Source organism: Cryptomeria japonica, chromosome 6, assembly GCF_030272615.1.
Source record: "Cryptomeria japonica chromosome 6, Sugi_1.0, whole genome shotgun sequence".
NCBI classification, from domain to species: domain Eukaryota; kingdom Viridiplantae; phylum Streptophyta; class Pinopsida; order Cupressales; family Cupressaceae; genus Cryptomeria; species Cryptomeria japonica.
In genome coordinates, this window is record NC_081410.1 from 201443855 (window position 1) to 201460089 (window position 16235).

Sequence of the window (16235 nt, forward strand, 5' to 3'; positions counted from 1 at the left end):
AGCTTATATGGCTTGAAACAAGCACCTCGACAATGATACTTGAAATTTGATAGTTTTATGGCCGAGCAAGGCTACAACAGCTTTAATTCTGACCATTGTGTTTATTTTAATAGGTTGGATAATGACAAATACATTATTTTATGCTAATATGTTGATGACATGCTTGTAGCGGGGTCTAACATGCATCACATTAGAGAGTTAAAACAACAGTTAGCAAAATCATTTGCTATGAAGGATTTGGGGGCATCAAAACAAATCCTTGGTATGAAAATTTGCAGAGATAGGAAGAACAAAAAATTGACTCTATCTCAGGCTAATTATGTTGAAAAGGTGTTGCAGAGATTCCATATGGAGAATGCAAAAGCTGTTAGCACACTTTTACCTAGTTATTTGAAATTGACTAAGGGGATGTGTCCCAAAGACACAAGAGGAGAAAGACAAAATATTCAAGGTACCATATGCTTCAACTGTAAGAAGTTTAATGTATGCTATGGTATGCACGAGACTGGATATTGCACATGTTGTTGGAGTTGTAAGAAGGTATATGAGTAATCCTAGATTAGAGCATTGGAATGTAGTAAAATGGGTTCTTTGGTATTTGAGAGGTACATCCAATAAACATTTATGTTTTGGGGGGTCCAATAATGATTTAGTAGGTTATGTAGACTCAAATTTTGCAGGGGATATTAATACCAGGCAAAGTACTAGAGGTTATGTCTTTGTTGTAGGTGGAACAACGATGAGTTGGATCTCCAGGTTGCAAAAGGTGGTTTCTTTATCCACCATAGAGGCAAAGTATGTAGCTGCAACAAAGGCAAGCCAAGAGATGACATGGTTGCAATCTTTCATGGAAGAATTGGGCAAAAGACAAGCTAATAGTTATTTGTTTACAGACAACCAGAGTTCCATTCATCTTGCAAAGAATTCTGCCTTGCATTCAAAGACAAAACACATATAGTTGAGGTATCACTTCATTCGGTCAGTGCTGGATGATGGATAGTTAAGGCTAGAAAAGATACATACAAATGAAAATCCAACAGATATGTTTACAAAGGCAGTGACAAGGGAGAAGCTGAGCTCCTCTTTAGCTTCAGTTGGTCTTCAAGACTGAAAACAATAAAACAAAACAGTAGAGTCCATGGTATTTCATTCTAGCGGGAGTTATAGGGTCAATAGTATTATGATCAGTCTCCAAGTGGGAGATGATATGTTGTGGAGTCTGATCAGTCTCCAAGTGGGAGATTTTTGTTATATGGAGCCTAATCAGATTTGGAGGTTAAAATTTCCTAATTTTATTGGCGTAGTTTCTCCTCAAATTATTCAACGAGGGTTTGGGGGTAGCGCCCCTAGAGCACACCCTGTCATGGTACAGGGCAGGGTCGAGGGGCAACGCCCCCATAGGGGTTTTTCAGGGGTAGCGCCCTCGAAAGCTCAATAAACTTTTATTATTTTATAAAGGCATCACGAGTTATTTTTCTATTGGCTAACATGTTCTAACCCAAATTTTGTAACCGGCATAAGTCTTGATAAAAGGGCTAAGGGTAAGGGTTTTCTATAGAAAAATTTGTAGCATTTTGCAGCAATATTGAGTTACAAGGGATTGCTGGTTGTATCGGTTCGATTTACTCGATACTAATATTGGAATCTCTGTTTCGTGGATGTAGCCCGAGTTTGGGTGAACCATGTTAAAATTGTCTCCTCTCTATTATTATTTCTATGTTTTTCATTCCTCTGTTTAATATTTATCTGCATATAATTGATATTTTTTTCATGCAATTCCTAACAATTAGGAGAGAGAGATAGAGAGAGGTAGGGAAAGGGACAAAGAGAGATATGATATTTATGCAAATTTATTATTCTCCTTAGTATATTTAGCCTAAATGTTTGATTATTGATTACTCTTTTTTAATGTTTCAAGCATTTTGAGGTGATTGTTATAAAAAAAAACATAAAAGGGACTTCATATGCAAAATTTGTGCACATTTGATGTTTCAAAAATTAAGGATGAATTTAAAATGATCATAATTAATTTTCATTCATAGTCTAAAAACCATACTTAGTGCTATGTAGAACTTTAACCTACCTTTCCAATGCCTTTAAAAAATGAAAATTTTAATAAAAAACACAAGCATTATGCCTATTTTACTAAAATGTAATTTTTTAGGCTTTTCAAAATGAATATCCATTTATGGAAAACAAAATAGATATCCATTTTTGGAAAACAAAATGGATATCCATTTTGAAAAACATAAAATTAATAAAAACAACTCTAAGAAACAAATATGTGTTTCTTCAACATCTAAAAAATGGTATTTGTTTCTAATGGATGTCTTTATTTCTTACATAATTTTTTTCCCTTCATTTTTCCCTTGGGAAAGCTTTGGAATTATGCTTGAGAGGATCAAGCCTAAAAATTCAAACTGCTCCAACGTGTCAAGAGGTTTCATCTTCTTTTCCAAACTTCATCCTTCGTTTTGAATATTTTTTATTTGAATTTGATGAAATGAAATGGGTTTATTAAAAAAATTATTACTTTATACCTATATAACATATGCCTTATTTTTAATTTAATAGATAATTATTGTTGATTTTCTACATGCACTATGTGCAAAGTCCTAACTAATAGGTTGATTGAAAAACATCTACAATTCGAACAATTTCACATGTTTTGAATTCAAAAGATGCGTCAATCTTTATGTTTCACAAACTATAGGTTGATTTTTCTCAATTTCATAATTTTTTGATTGAGTTGGGGTGGCCAAAGAATTACTTTATTTTAAGAAGTCCTACTAAATAATCCATAACTAATTATTTACTTGCAAAAAAATTACAAAAAAATATACATCACATCTGGGCATGTGTCCTCTACTTATATTGAAAGATTTTTTTTTTGGTTCATACTTACGTTGGTCAAACAGACACATGCTTTTTATTTTTTATTTTTCAAAAAAATAGTACCATTGCATTGAAATTTTAATTTTTCACCCACTAAATTTAATTTTTTTTTCAAAAAATAACTAGTACCCTATAAACTACATTCATTTTTTGTTAAATCCTATTCCTATATATTTTCCAAATTATTTTAATAAGATATTCAAATTTTTATGTGAAGTTGTTTAACTTTGTTTTTCTGAATTTTCACCACTTAATGGCCTAGTTTGGCCCATCATGATCCTACACTAACCCTTGACAAACTCTGATTCTAATAGACCACATAAGATAACATTGTTTTCACTAATCTTCTTTCCAACTTGCTCTGTTGGTGGATATGACATAGTTGTATAATCATTCACTACTAATTGCCAAATATCAAAGCCAAGAGCCATTATATAAGTTCACATTTGATTGCTCCAAAATGCATCGCTTGGTCCATCAATCAATGGAGCTCTATTTAAAGATAAACCTTCTTGACTAGTCATGTTTGCTCCTAAGATTTACCTTTTGGTGGTTAGACTATTTTTGAAAGAACCCATTTTGATAACCAATTGATGAGCATACATTTATACTGAGAGGGGGTAAACCAACATAAGACAAGCTTTACTTATTTAAAACTTAACAACTGCAATAATAGAAAAGACATAAGATCCAAACAATTAAGAACACAAGATTTACATGGAAACCCTTTTAGAGGACAAACCACAAAGAAGGATTGCTTGGATATATCCAACCACAATAGAAATAAATGATCTTACAATATTTGTTGGCATCGACCCATTAGAGACAACAATCCCTACTTACATAATTTGTAGGCACCAACCTACTAGAACTACCAATCTCCACAATTGAGTGCCCATCTCAACAAGAGACACCAATCTCTTCTTTTAGGAGGTAGCAACCTCCTCTATAAAATTTCATCTTCAGAATGTTACTTCTTCAATGGATGAAGAACATATTTTTCTGCACTTTCACACTTCACATAATATGTTCTATATTAAATATGCTCTACATTAAGTATGGTTTGCTCTGTATTTGAATGATATATTTTTTTTTACACACATCATACTTACAAACATGCTTCTTCCTTTTATACCCCTTTGGGCACCAAAATTAACTATATAAAACATATAGGTTGACCCTAAAAAATTAAATCATAAGAATAAAATCTCATGAGTTGGCCTCCAGTTACACCTCTTTCAAAATAATAAAATTCCATGAGTTGGCCTCCAATTAAGCTATTTAAAAATAATATAATTATATGAGTCAACCTTCTATTACACCTCTATCAAAATAATAAACTTCTATGAGTTGGTCAAACAATTGAAGCCAATATAACAAACAATCTCCTAAAATTTGAGATCAACAACCTTTTTCATCAATGACAATATTCCCAACAATGTCACTTCCTAACAAAACATTGTTTGACATCAATGACAACATTTCCACCAAACTTATAATTTTTTTTTTCATCCATTCTTGTCTTTTTACATACATTGCCTCCATTGTTACCTTTTGTATTTTCCTATCATGTTGTGTTTTGTGACAATAAATTAGTGATAATGGTTTTTCCATTTTGGAATCACACCCTTTAACCTTTGTCACTTTTACTTTTACTTTGGTCAATGCCTCTCTTCTTCCCTCTTCTTGTATTGAGGTTAGATATTTATCTAAGAAGAAACATGAGTCCTTCAAAAGCTTCTTTTGGCTCAAAAGCTAGTATTTGTTTTCTATATTCACCAAGACAACTTTGATAGGCCTAATACCTTCTTCAATTAATTTTCCAACTCTTCTTGCTTGAAAGATTTATTCCCTCCAATGCAACTTGTCCCTTAGAAAATCAATTGTAAGATTATAGGTACTTTCAATTTTGCCATAGTCTATTACCCTTCTAATAATTATATTTTTTTCTCTTCTGTTCTGTCTTGGTTGTGCTTTGCTATCTTTTACCATTGACCCCTTTAACTTATCAATAGGACTTTATCTACTCAGCTCATAATTCAGACATCCTTTAAGCTAATTTTCCTATTACTTCCTTTTTCTTCTAACTCTCTAAATGCTTGCTTATTACAAGAGTTGTGTTCCATCCTTTGCTACTTTAAAATCTATCAATTCTAAGTTTACTTTTGCTGATCCATGTCTGCAATATTGCCTTTTTAACACTATTTTCTTCTACTAAAGCATATTTTCTTCTACTAAAGCATGATTTATTGCCATATTCCAGCATTTCCCTATGATATCACATTTGAAATGAAAATTGCTGTAAAATGAAACGACAAAATGCAAGGAAAGAAAACATTGATCATGACAAGTTAATAAAGTTTTCATTCCCTTCTCGCTTTTCTTTAGAAGCTTCAAACTAAAATAGAACAATCATTAATTTGACATCGACATTTCGTAAGGGTTAAATATTAATTAATTAGGCAAAACTAGTACAAATGAATAAGGCAGAAAGAACTTATAAAGGACATGGGCGCCAACTTACGTTACGTACCTTTTTAAGAAACAACCATTATGGGTAGAGCAGGTGTCAGCTGGATAAGAGAGATTTCACTGATCAGTTGTGCGAAGGACGGCAGTTAAAAGATCGATCGTGCGGAGTGGGTAATTCTCGCACAAGAAAAAACATTTTATCTGCTCTCAAGAATGACACGTTTCTATTTTTGCTTTTTGCCTGGACTGTTGAAGGAGATGGTGAGAAGCTGAACGTTCCTTCTTTTTCTGCAAATTCAGAAAAGATGGAGATGAAAATGGCGGAAGATGTTTCTTTTGTTCCCCTCGGACGTATTGCCAGTGTTAAATTTAGCTTGGCCACACCTCAAGAAATTGTAAGTCTCTTTCTCTTTTCTTCCGACCTTAATTCACGCCAAGAAATTGACTGATTACCTAGTATGGCTTACAAATGCCAAAGCTGGCGACTCCTTATTCTTCAGAAGAATTCCTGTTTGTCTCTGTTTTAAACTTTAAAGCTTTTTATAAGACCACCTGTAGAAGATGAAAGAGAACTTATAACTCTCTTTATAGTACTGTATCGTTAAAAGCAGAGTTTAAACTAGGCCTGAAGGTGCAGTAGTTATTTATTTATGAAATATATGGTGGTGGGCTCAACGTGTGGTCATGCTAAGAGTTGGTAATATAAAACATTTGAAGCAATCATTATTGTGCAAGTAAATTCAAATACAGTTTAGCTTGGAAAGAACTTCAACGAGGTTATTTTCACCTGTTGAAGTGTAAATTTATTAATGCAACAACTCGCAGTTAGGCATAAGGGCTTTGTCCGAGAAAGTTGACTCGATAGTGTAACTGCGCTGAGAATATAAAAGACGGAAAATATTGATCAAAATCATTAACAGATGGACCGTGCTTTTAAAAAATAAAGGGTGATAGAATCTAAAAATTTGGTTCTTAACATATTATTTTGTAAACTCTCAATTACGAGGGTCAATATGAACAGGTTTTGCAAACATATGGTAACCTGGACTGTTTTTTTGGCCGTCTGGATGCAATTAAAATCATCTCTCGACTCACTCTGCTGCTGTTTTTGATCTGCAATGCCCTCTATATTAAGAGAATAAACTTAAAACATAGAAAAGGAATAAAAATGTGGGATTTCTGTATGTGAATGACTCGCGAAAAAAGACTAGTTTAAAGTTAACTTCTGTCTACACTTTCTAAAGCTGATAAGTAATGGTCTATAGAAAGAGCATGAACGCATTTATTTCATTATCCACATTCATTTTAAATTTTATATCTGCAAATATTTTTGGTCCTTGACAGGTTTCAGGAAAAAAATGTAGAGATTATACTTTGTGGTTGCTTTGGGTTCTTTAAAGTGAAAGCTCGTTTAAGAAAATAAATTGGAAAAATAAATAATATGAAGGGCTTAAAGTTTTAAACTGCAAATAAACCACTTAAATTTTCCAGATATATACATATTTATCAGTAATCTTCAAAAGACTTTTATTGCTCACTTTCGACAAGAAGACTCAGAGTTCCACGTTACTTTAGTGTACTAGAACTCTCAGGTTAGGATAAATCCCTTTCTGTCATATTAGGAACACCTTTGGACTGTCGCTGTTTATTATTAAACTTCTGTGAGTTGGTAGCCACAAGTTTCATTTAAATCCAACAAATTGTGAGAAATAATTTGAAGATTGAATTTGGCAATTACCTTAAAATCTTCTCTTCCGATTGATCACCTTTCCTCTTCATAGTACGAAATTACATCATTGAATTCTGTATCTTATATATTTAAGAGCAAACACTCTAGTTGTTTCATCATGCTTTGAAACTTCTGTGAAAGTGAAACTTTTAGATGCTAGAAGTTGAACTGGTTTTGCCTTACATTGAAAGTTGTAATCTCTTGCAGTTTATGTTTGACTCTGTTCTTCAGACCCTGCTTGTCTACCTTTTCAATTCAGTGATTCTAAACAACTACAAACTTAAACATCTTGCTATGAAAAAAAAGGAAATAAGATATTGAAAATGGGCAATGAGCTCAAAAAGTGTGTTCAATCATTAAATGGAGAGCAGGAGAGGAAAATTGCTTTTATTAAAGTTAAATCAAAAGCTGCTGTCAAACAGGTCAGAAAACCCTAACCCAAGAGAGTAGCCGACTTTCTATCGCATTCTGATTAAGGTATCCAGCTTTGCTAAGGCACTCCAAACAGGTTTCCTGTAGGGACACTTTGACATTTGCCAAATATACAGTCAGCACCAAGGCAATTATGACACAAGCCACCTTTTACTGGGCATTGCCGAGGAACAGAGTGCAGATGTTTAGAATAGAGATGCTATACTTTGAAATTTATGATGTTATTCAGAATTCTACACTATTGCATTTGTTACAATATTTTGGAATATTGCGTGGTCAATTTTTAATGGAAATTACCTGCTTGTCATGGAGGTATAACCATTTTCTTTGAAAGCTTATTCTGTACAAAGTTGTTAATGATTGTATTCATCCAGCATGAAACCTAATAAATTGTGATATAAATTATTAAAATCTTCATCTTTAGCAGTTGAATTTGATGTGAAAAGAGGGGTGAGAATTAAAATAGCAGTCTATGGATAAAATGTTTTTTGACACCTTTTTTGGAACAATTAAATTGAAGAGAGCACATGTCCTGAAGCTTTATGGTAGGGAGAATTTAGTATCACTTCCATAAAACATAGGTCGAATGCAATGCGCATAGATGACGAAGTTCTGTGTTCACTTGGTAACTGCATCTTAACACATTTTAATAATAGAAAAATTGGCATAGTACAAAGGTACCCAGCTACACATGGTTGCACAAAATGACAGTGTTTGTCTTTATTACAGGGTACTTAAACCCATAAGTGTTATTTATAAGTTATTTCTCGTCCGTATGCAGGTGAGGGCATCCAACCCCGAGCCTATTCAGCAGTCAAGTCAACTCTGTGGGCCTTTGCTTGGACTTCCTACAGAGTCGAGAAAATGTTTATCTTGCGGATCTTCAAAGTTTGAAGAATGTGAAGGTGATATGTTTTTAACTTGTTATTTTTTATCATAATTTTTTCCTCTTATATTCTATCTAATAGATTTCTATATATCTGCACATAAACTGATGTAATAGTAGTTTTTTTTTTCCATTGACATCCTTAGAATTTGTCAGTATTTTTGGGAGCAATTTGACAAGCTCTCATAAGATTTGAACGAATACATCTGCAGGCCACTTTGGACATATTCGTCTTCCAACAGCAGTTTATCATCCGTCTCACATACAAGAAGTAGTTCGCATTCTAGAAAGAATATGCCTTAATTGCTTCAAGCTAAAGAAGAAGAAGGTTTGAGTGACTGAAATAAAGGATTATGCCTATATAAAATCCATTTCTTATTTACTTAAGTATTGATATTTTTCGAGGAAATAACCATAAAATGGTGTAATCTTTCCTAATACTTCGACCATTGGCTGGACAATGAAATCTACAAAATATATATTTTTGTTGAAATATAACAAGGAAATTTGCCATTCAAACCTGAAATTTCAGGTTAAGTAGTCTGTTACTAGACTCAAATTAGATAAAGAAAAAGTAAGCAGGATGTGCCTGAGCTTTTGAGGGACGATATGTATTTTTATGCCTAAGAGACGAGAATTGAGCTCTAGTGGCAACTGAAATTGATTTTCTTTTTAGTCAAGAAAAGTTCTTTCTTATTGGTAAAATTGAGACATCAATATTATTTTTAGGATACATTTTCACTGGAAAGTGCAGTCCATCCACAAAAATATTAGCAGTCAGGTGGCGTTCCCATCTAGAAGTAAAATATACAATAGCATATAAGGAAGGCCCCTTTGATTAGAAAAAACACAATAAAACTATGCATATTACTAACATGCAACATACAAAATGCTTTCATGCCTATAAACAAAAATGCTCTAAGGCAAAGAGATAGCAGGAAAACCAGTCATTAGAAATCCAGACAAAATGCTCCACCAGTTGTGGTGAAGCCATCAAAATCCTGAACAAATCAATTCCAGCTCTTCTGTGTTACCCTTGGTTTTTTGCATTACCTCTGCCATTTTAAATGATGTAGTTTGAAGATGGCTACAACTCCTGATTCACTTCCTGTACTTTTGAATTACTCTGATAATCTGAACATTATTACTTATCATAAGAACCTCTTACAAATGAGGTTAATTTTCAGTCTTGTAGTGTTTGATGGTTCATTGCATCAAAGGCCAGCTTGGAATCTCCCTCCATTATAATTTTTTTCAGGTTTCTTTGCATAACTAACAGAAAGAGTGATTCAAATTCAGCTTGATTTTTGTGTTAATTCCATACCTTAAGCAAGAAGAAGTTTTCCTTTTGAGTTTCTGTAGATATATCCTGCCCCAGCTTGCTATGTTGTCTCCGGAAGCTCCATGGAAGTCAGCTTTGTTATTCCTTGTACCGAGTATCTTATTGAGGTCACTGGGAATGGATCCGAAGATCTCCATTGTCACTGAATAAGAATTCCAAACCTGCCCAACAAATGTTTCTTATACTCAAAAAATAGTCACCCCCTTTTTTTATGCATAAGAGGGGAGAACAGATTTCACAATAGGATAAAAAATGGTGATTTATTGTGGCTCACCAGTTTTCTAATGCCAATGTGAAATCAATGTGCCATTTTGCAGTCAAACCCAAAATAAAGGGGAAAAATTCATGAGTTTTTACTTTTTAAAAAGAAACCCTGGAATAATTTGGGATCAATTCATTAATTATTCCTGGTATTTTGAAAAAAAATAAAAAAAAAAATATATTTTTATATAGATTTTACTATTTATTTATCCAAAAATTTTAGTTTGCTGATTTTTACCCATTTCAAATCTGGGTAATTGAATTTGATATAGACTTTTGCCATGTGTTGTGCATGTAAAACTACTATGGATTTCTCTATTCCCCACTTTAATTAAGTGTCCTCTCTCCTAATATATGAGCTGTCACTCCAAACTAACACACTTTCTATGGTATATGCTACTAAGGAGGCAGCAGGCTGTACATAGAGAGTTCATTTGTTTATATCAAAGTTTATTGGTAGATGAAGTTATCTTGAAGGTCCTTGGAATTCTCTCTTGGATAAACTATCATGAATTAGGATCTTGCAGTGGCTTCATAGCTTTAGATTTAGGTCAAGATTTACCAGTTCATACAGAGACTTAATTAAGCTGATCATTCTCTCTGATTGCTGATAATGGGATTATCCAAGATTGAAAGCATGTTCTTCTGACTTTGCCTTCTCCCATTTCTACTTATCCTCCTTCTACCTCTTGATTCTATTATGGAGCATAGGCAGGCCTTTCAATTATTTCCAGTTTTCTTCCTTACCTTGGTCTAGCTGGAAATCCTTGGGCTCTAGGGTCAGAGACCTGCTGTACTGAAATCCAAGTCTGGATTGTAAATGGACTGTTAAAAATTTACAACTAAAGATTTGAGATTTTCACAGGTAAACATAATTTCAGTTATCTAGATACAACTGTATGATTCTTTTTTTGTGTTCAATGCTTTGTATCTTGGAGACTTCACTTTAGGGGTTTTACACAGACAATTACAATACCAACTTGGTTTGTTATCCAGTAGATCTTTTACCCTGTATCTTTTACCCTCCAAATGTCTCTTATTTTTCAAAGGAATCAGCAGTACCCATGGATCCTCTTAAATTTTCACTTGTTTCTTATGTTGGCATCCCATTGCAAGAGTGTAGAAACAACATTCTTGTCATCAAAAAATGAACTGCCATATTGCTGATTCATGCTATCAAGGTGTTAAAGTAATTATTATATAGTATGCTCAATTAATTTTTAGGACATTCTTTATGCTTTATTATTCTTTTTATCCCACATTCATAAAGTGGCTTGTTGCCCTTCATTGTAAACATCTATAAGAAAGCTCTCACTTATTTAATCAATGAAAATATTGATAATCTTTTTGTTCTTTATTTTTTGTAACTTGGTATCAAAGATCAGCTAGAGCTTTGGGATCTATGAAAGGGTGAAGACCTAGGGACTACTAATGGCAGTGATGGATTAAGGGCTCAATAGTAGAACAGGAAAGAGCCAAAAGAAATTCTACATCAGATCCGTAACCATTTTTTGGCATGAATAAAGAGGATGTTATTATTCTGTTAAAAATTAGAATTTTGGAAAAAACAGGCTTCCATTAATTTCAATGGAATCACACTTGCATTGTTTTGTTCAAAATCACAGGCTGAATTGTGAATGAAATCATGGGTAGTAGGTAATAACCCCTGCAGGGTGTTAATTCGGGTGAGGTGATAGCATACATAGATTAGAATGAGGTCAAAGGAATTACATGAAAGATATTGGTGGCTAACCATCTAATTTACAATTTAAAACAATTCATGGAATTGATTGAAGCCAAATAGGCTGATGGTGAATGCAAATTCCAATCAAGCCAAATTGGCTGAATGCAAGTGGAATAATGTCAATGCCAAAATGGCAGACTATTTCATTTGATTCCAATATACACCATGCAAGACGAAAATGTACAAAAAAATTAAAATGGGATCCAAGGGATAAACTGACCAGAATCTATTACAATGAAAAGAAGTGGGATTTGGAATTGAATTGTCTAGAATCTATGATATATTAAACATTGGTGTTAACTGATCGGTTATTACATTACAAACAATAAGTATGAAATCAGCTTTCAAACTCAGGCTTCTTTGACTAAATCAGTAACAGGCATATCATAGTTTGCAAAATCAGTGAGTACTCTCTGAGTTTTCAAGTACTCTCTGTTGTTTCTGCTCTGCAAGTTTTTATAAGTTTAACTTGTGAGTTTTATAGACAGAAGAAACATGGATAAAAATGCCAATGTGAGTAAAATGCTGGTTACAACACATTTTTCACATGTTTTTTTTGGCTATATAACCATGCATCTTGTCTTTTGAGATGTCAATTTTTAATTTAATACATTTGGTAATTGAATTTTGCAAAAAAAATATGTTTTTTTAAGAAATTTTAATTTTTAGTACTCCCTAAGTTGCCAAGTCTTTGTTGAGTATTTACTGAGTTTTTCCTGAGTTGAAAATTTTGGGCTTGCCAATTAATCTCCGAGTCTGAAACTGTGAACTATGGTAACAGCAACAAGTTAAAATCATAGGAAATTTTTCCACTAAATTTAAATTTAAATGCTCGCAACTCAAATACTAATTCACTGAATATAAGGATGCCTGGAATGGAATGATCAGGTCTGGAAATTACATCAGGTGTCTTGAAATGATTGGAGTAGCAAACAATAAAGTTAACATCACCAAGTACTTATACCCAGCTCAACTATTAAGTGGTAGGACTGTGTGTCTTAACATCACCAAATCTATACCCAGCTCAACTGTTAAGTGGTAGGCTGTGTCTCTTAACATCACCAAATTTTATGCCCAGCTTAACTAATAAGTGGTAGGGCTGTGTGCATGGATATTTGGCATTGCTAATACCTATAAAATTCTGAATCTTTTAACTTTTTAAAACAAAGCAAAGCACCATAGTAAAGCCCTGATTGGGAAATAATCCCAAATTATTTGTTGAAAGTGATATTAATCAAAGTTCAGAAGCTGCAACTGAGACTGTTAACATTTGCAGCACTCCAAAAATGTTTGATTTAGAGGCTATTTCAGGTTGAAAAATGGCTGCAACAAAATTTCAAGGGCTTGAGCATCATCTGATTGGAATATACTTCAATATTGACTGGCTGTAGTATAGAATACTTGCTCAGCATAACACACACCATATTGTAGACCTTGCAGAGGTGTGAATGCCAAACAATAAAAGAAAACTGAGAATGAAGGTAAACTATAATGAATTGGTTTAAAAAGACATGCCATGAAAGTATAGTGTGGACAATGATTTCTACAGGCAGTTTCCAGTACATAACTTAGGTTAGTTGCCATCCAATGTCTATCTTTAGACTTCTGTGGTATGGCCTAGTACAAGGAAGGTATGGCCAAGTTTCTGACAGTCAAACTCCATTAATTTTGACATCCAACATTCATTGAAAATCCATCAGGGAATTGACAATTTACTAGCAGGTGTATGGCCTGCAACAAGGGTTATTCATTAGAAACATGCAAACAACTTGTACAGTCTGCAACAGGAGTCAACACCTTCAAATTTCGACAAAATTTGCTACGATAATCATTGTAGTAACATCAAAAACAAGAACTAAATAAGTAACTGAGATATAATCATTGAAATTAGAAAATAATGCCAATAATTTCACACCCAAAACTGAAGTTCTGAAAACAATGTCTGATCAAGCTCATTGTTGATCTCTAAATGAGGCTGCCCTATAAGTTAAGAGGGTTCTCATCCTCAAAGGTTTAAAAGTCTAGAGGTTTTTTGTTCTCAAGAAAGTAAGAAGATGAATGCATGTTCATTTTCAAAAAAAGGTAATTGCTTTAGAAAGTGTGTAGAGGCTTTTTGAAAACAATCCTCTTATTTATGTTTTCTTAAGGAAATAATTTGATTTTTTGTTTTTTGGTTAATAAAGCTACGAAATAAAAGCAAAAGAGAAGGGATAGGGGACCTAAAATTAACAAGACTGGTGTATGGGTAGATAGATTTGACATAACCAATACCTGCTTGGCCAGAATAGCTCACAACCTTACAAGAATGGTGCAATCTTCAAGGGGACTTAGAAGATTTTCAGACTGTAGGGGCATACACAAACACCCAATTCCGGCGCAACTCAGACGGACACCTGCAATTGAACTAAACACAATTTTAAAGGCTCAGGCTAACCATACACAAGGATACACAATTAGCATATCCTCAATGGTATGAGCCTGAGTCCATCAAATACCTGCACACCAAGAAAAAGATCTATCTAAACTGCTGAAGGAAACCATGCAAACAGTATAAAACCAAGATGATAAACACCAAATCAATGTCCATATATTGATTTCAGCTGCCATTACAACAATTTCTGTAGCATTTCTATGCTATTCTAATATGAAAACTACATCTAACTACTCTAAAATCTAACCATCTAAGATCTACGAGTCTAACCTTCTACAAAAACTCTTACCCTGGATCTAACCCTTTACAATGAGAGGCATCTTGCCTTTTATAGATTTTGCAAACTGAACCAAAGGCCAGGATTGATTGCATCCAAGGGCCTTGATTTGCCTTCCAGAAGCATGACAACTTTAACCCATGCCTACTCAATTCTCAGTTATCCACCCAACAACTATCTCAACTATCCACAACTATTTGGCTTTAATTTAGTCAATTTGGCAGTTAGAGAGAACTAACCCGTGTACCCTCACTTTGAATTCATTAGATAGGGCCCACAAGCCGCTCTCTTTTTACAATAAACAATTTCAGTTTTTTAAACTGTATTTCTGGAATTAAATCCAGTTGTGTATCCTTTTGAGAATGCACATTTTGTAGCATTCTGTGTTCTTCACTTCGGTCTTATTGGTTCAAGTGGTGGCGCGCTTCCCATGCTTCATTTTTTGATCCCGCGCTCTGCATCCTCGCTTCTCGGCTTCGCTTGTGGTCACGTCTCCAATTTGCGCTTCAAGTTGACGCTCTAGCTCTTCCCGATGTTGACCTGCAAACAATGAATTCCACTTTTAATAATCATTTTGAAAAATTAAATAAATTAATTTAACAATCATATTAAATTCTATCTTTAAATGCCCCTCTTCTCCAATATGAAGTTCGGTTCTTTCTCTTGATTCACTCTCTTAGATGAAATTCGGGCCTTCTACATGTTTTGAGAAATTTAAAATTTTTAGTGAAAAGGGGCCTCCTTTGCAATTTTGGGTCTAAGGGGCCTTTTGAGAGACTTTATTTCAATGTTTTTTTGCCTCAGTCAAATTTCAAACCCTTGAAGGTAAATGCAAGATTTGCTTTTCAAGTTTAAAATGAATCCCCTTCAAATTTTGACCCTTTTGGCCAAGATGCGAGACTTTCTGTTAAAATGTCTTTCTCCCTTTTGAAAGTTTCGGACCGAAAGGATAAAATGAGAGATTTAAAAAAAAAAAACTTTAATCGCCTCCTCACAATTTTGGGCCCTTTGATTAAAACATGAAGTTTGAAAAAACTTCATTTGTCATCCTTTGCCAAATTTCGGGATTTCTAGCCCTATTTGGTGCAATTTTATTTTTTGGCCAACTTTAAACTTTAGATCACGCCCCCTTGTGAATTTTGGCCTATTTGACTAAAATGCGAGATTTTAGTTTTCTCACATTCCCCCTCAAAACGCCTAACCTTTACCTATTATAAAATTCGGACACCTTTTGAATGATATTAATCCTTTAGTTTCCTCGGGCAAATGAGATGAAAGCGTGAACTTGGACGTTTTCTAACCTTTCGGCTAGTGGGCTCATTTTGGGCAATTTGAACCTTTCTTTCATTTCTTGCAAAATCCAATAAAGGGCCGAGTTTTGGTTTTGACCCCACCTCCTTATGACGAAATTCGCGATTTTCGAGGAGAATGACCAGACTTTGCTTTACCTTGGATCTCAACTTTTATTTCATGATGAAATTCGGCCATTTTACCTAAAATGCTCAACTTTGTTCTTCATCTCATCTTTCACTTTATGATTTTTGGTCCTATCAGAGTGAATTCACGATTTTGTCCTTCTTTCCTATTTTCGGCTCTAGAGGGTTAAGATGGCGTGATTTTGGAGTTTAAGTTCAAATGCCCCTTTCCTGGCAATTTCGGGCTATCAAGCCTAAATGCGCGATTCATTTCTTTTTCTCTTAAATGTAAAAAAAAAATCGAGCAATTTGTGTGAAATACGAGATTACACCAAAATTGGTCATTTGGGA

At 33.9% G+C, this 16235-nt stretch overlaps 1 protein-coding gene across 2 annotated transcripts in view; it reads left to right on the plus strand.

Moving 5' to 3' along the window:
• The first annotated feature begins 5458 nt into the window (after positions 1-5458).
• LOC131069856 (DNA-directed RNA polymerase V subunit 1) overlaps positions 5459-16235 on the plus strand; it is a 250483-nt gene continuing 239706 nt past the window's right edge. Inside the window, exons 1-4 of one of the 2 annotated variants that reach the window (XM_058005436.2) lie at positions 5459-5538; positions 5668-5762; positions 8310-8433; positions 8627-8742. In XM_058005436.2, coding sequence (XP_057861419.2) covers positions 5673-5762; positions 8310-8433; positions 8627-8742 — 330 coding nt within the window. In that variant the 5' untranslated portion in view covers positions 5459-5538; positions 5668-5672. The other variant, XM_058005437.2, reaches the window with a different exon arrangement.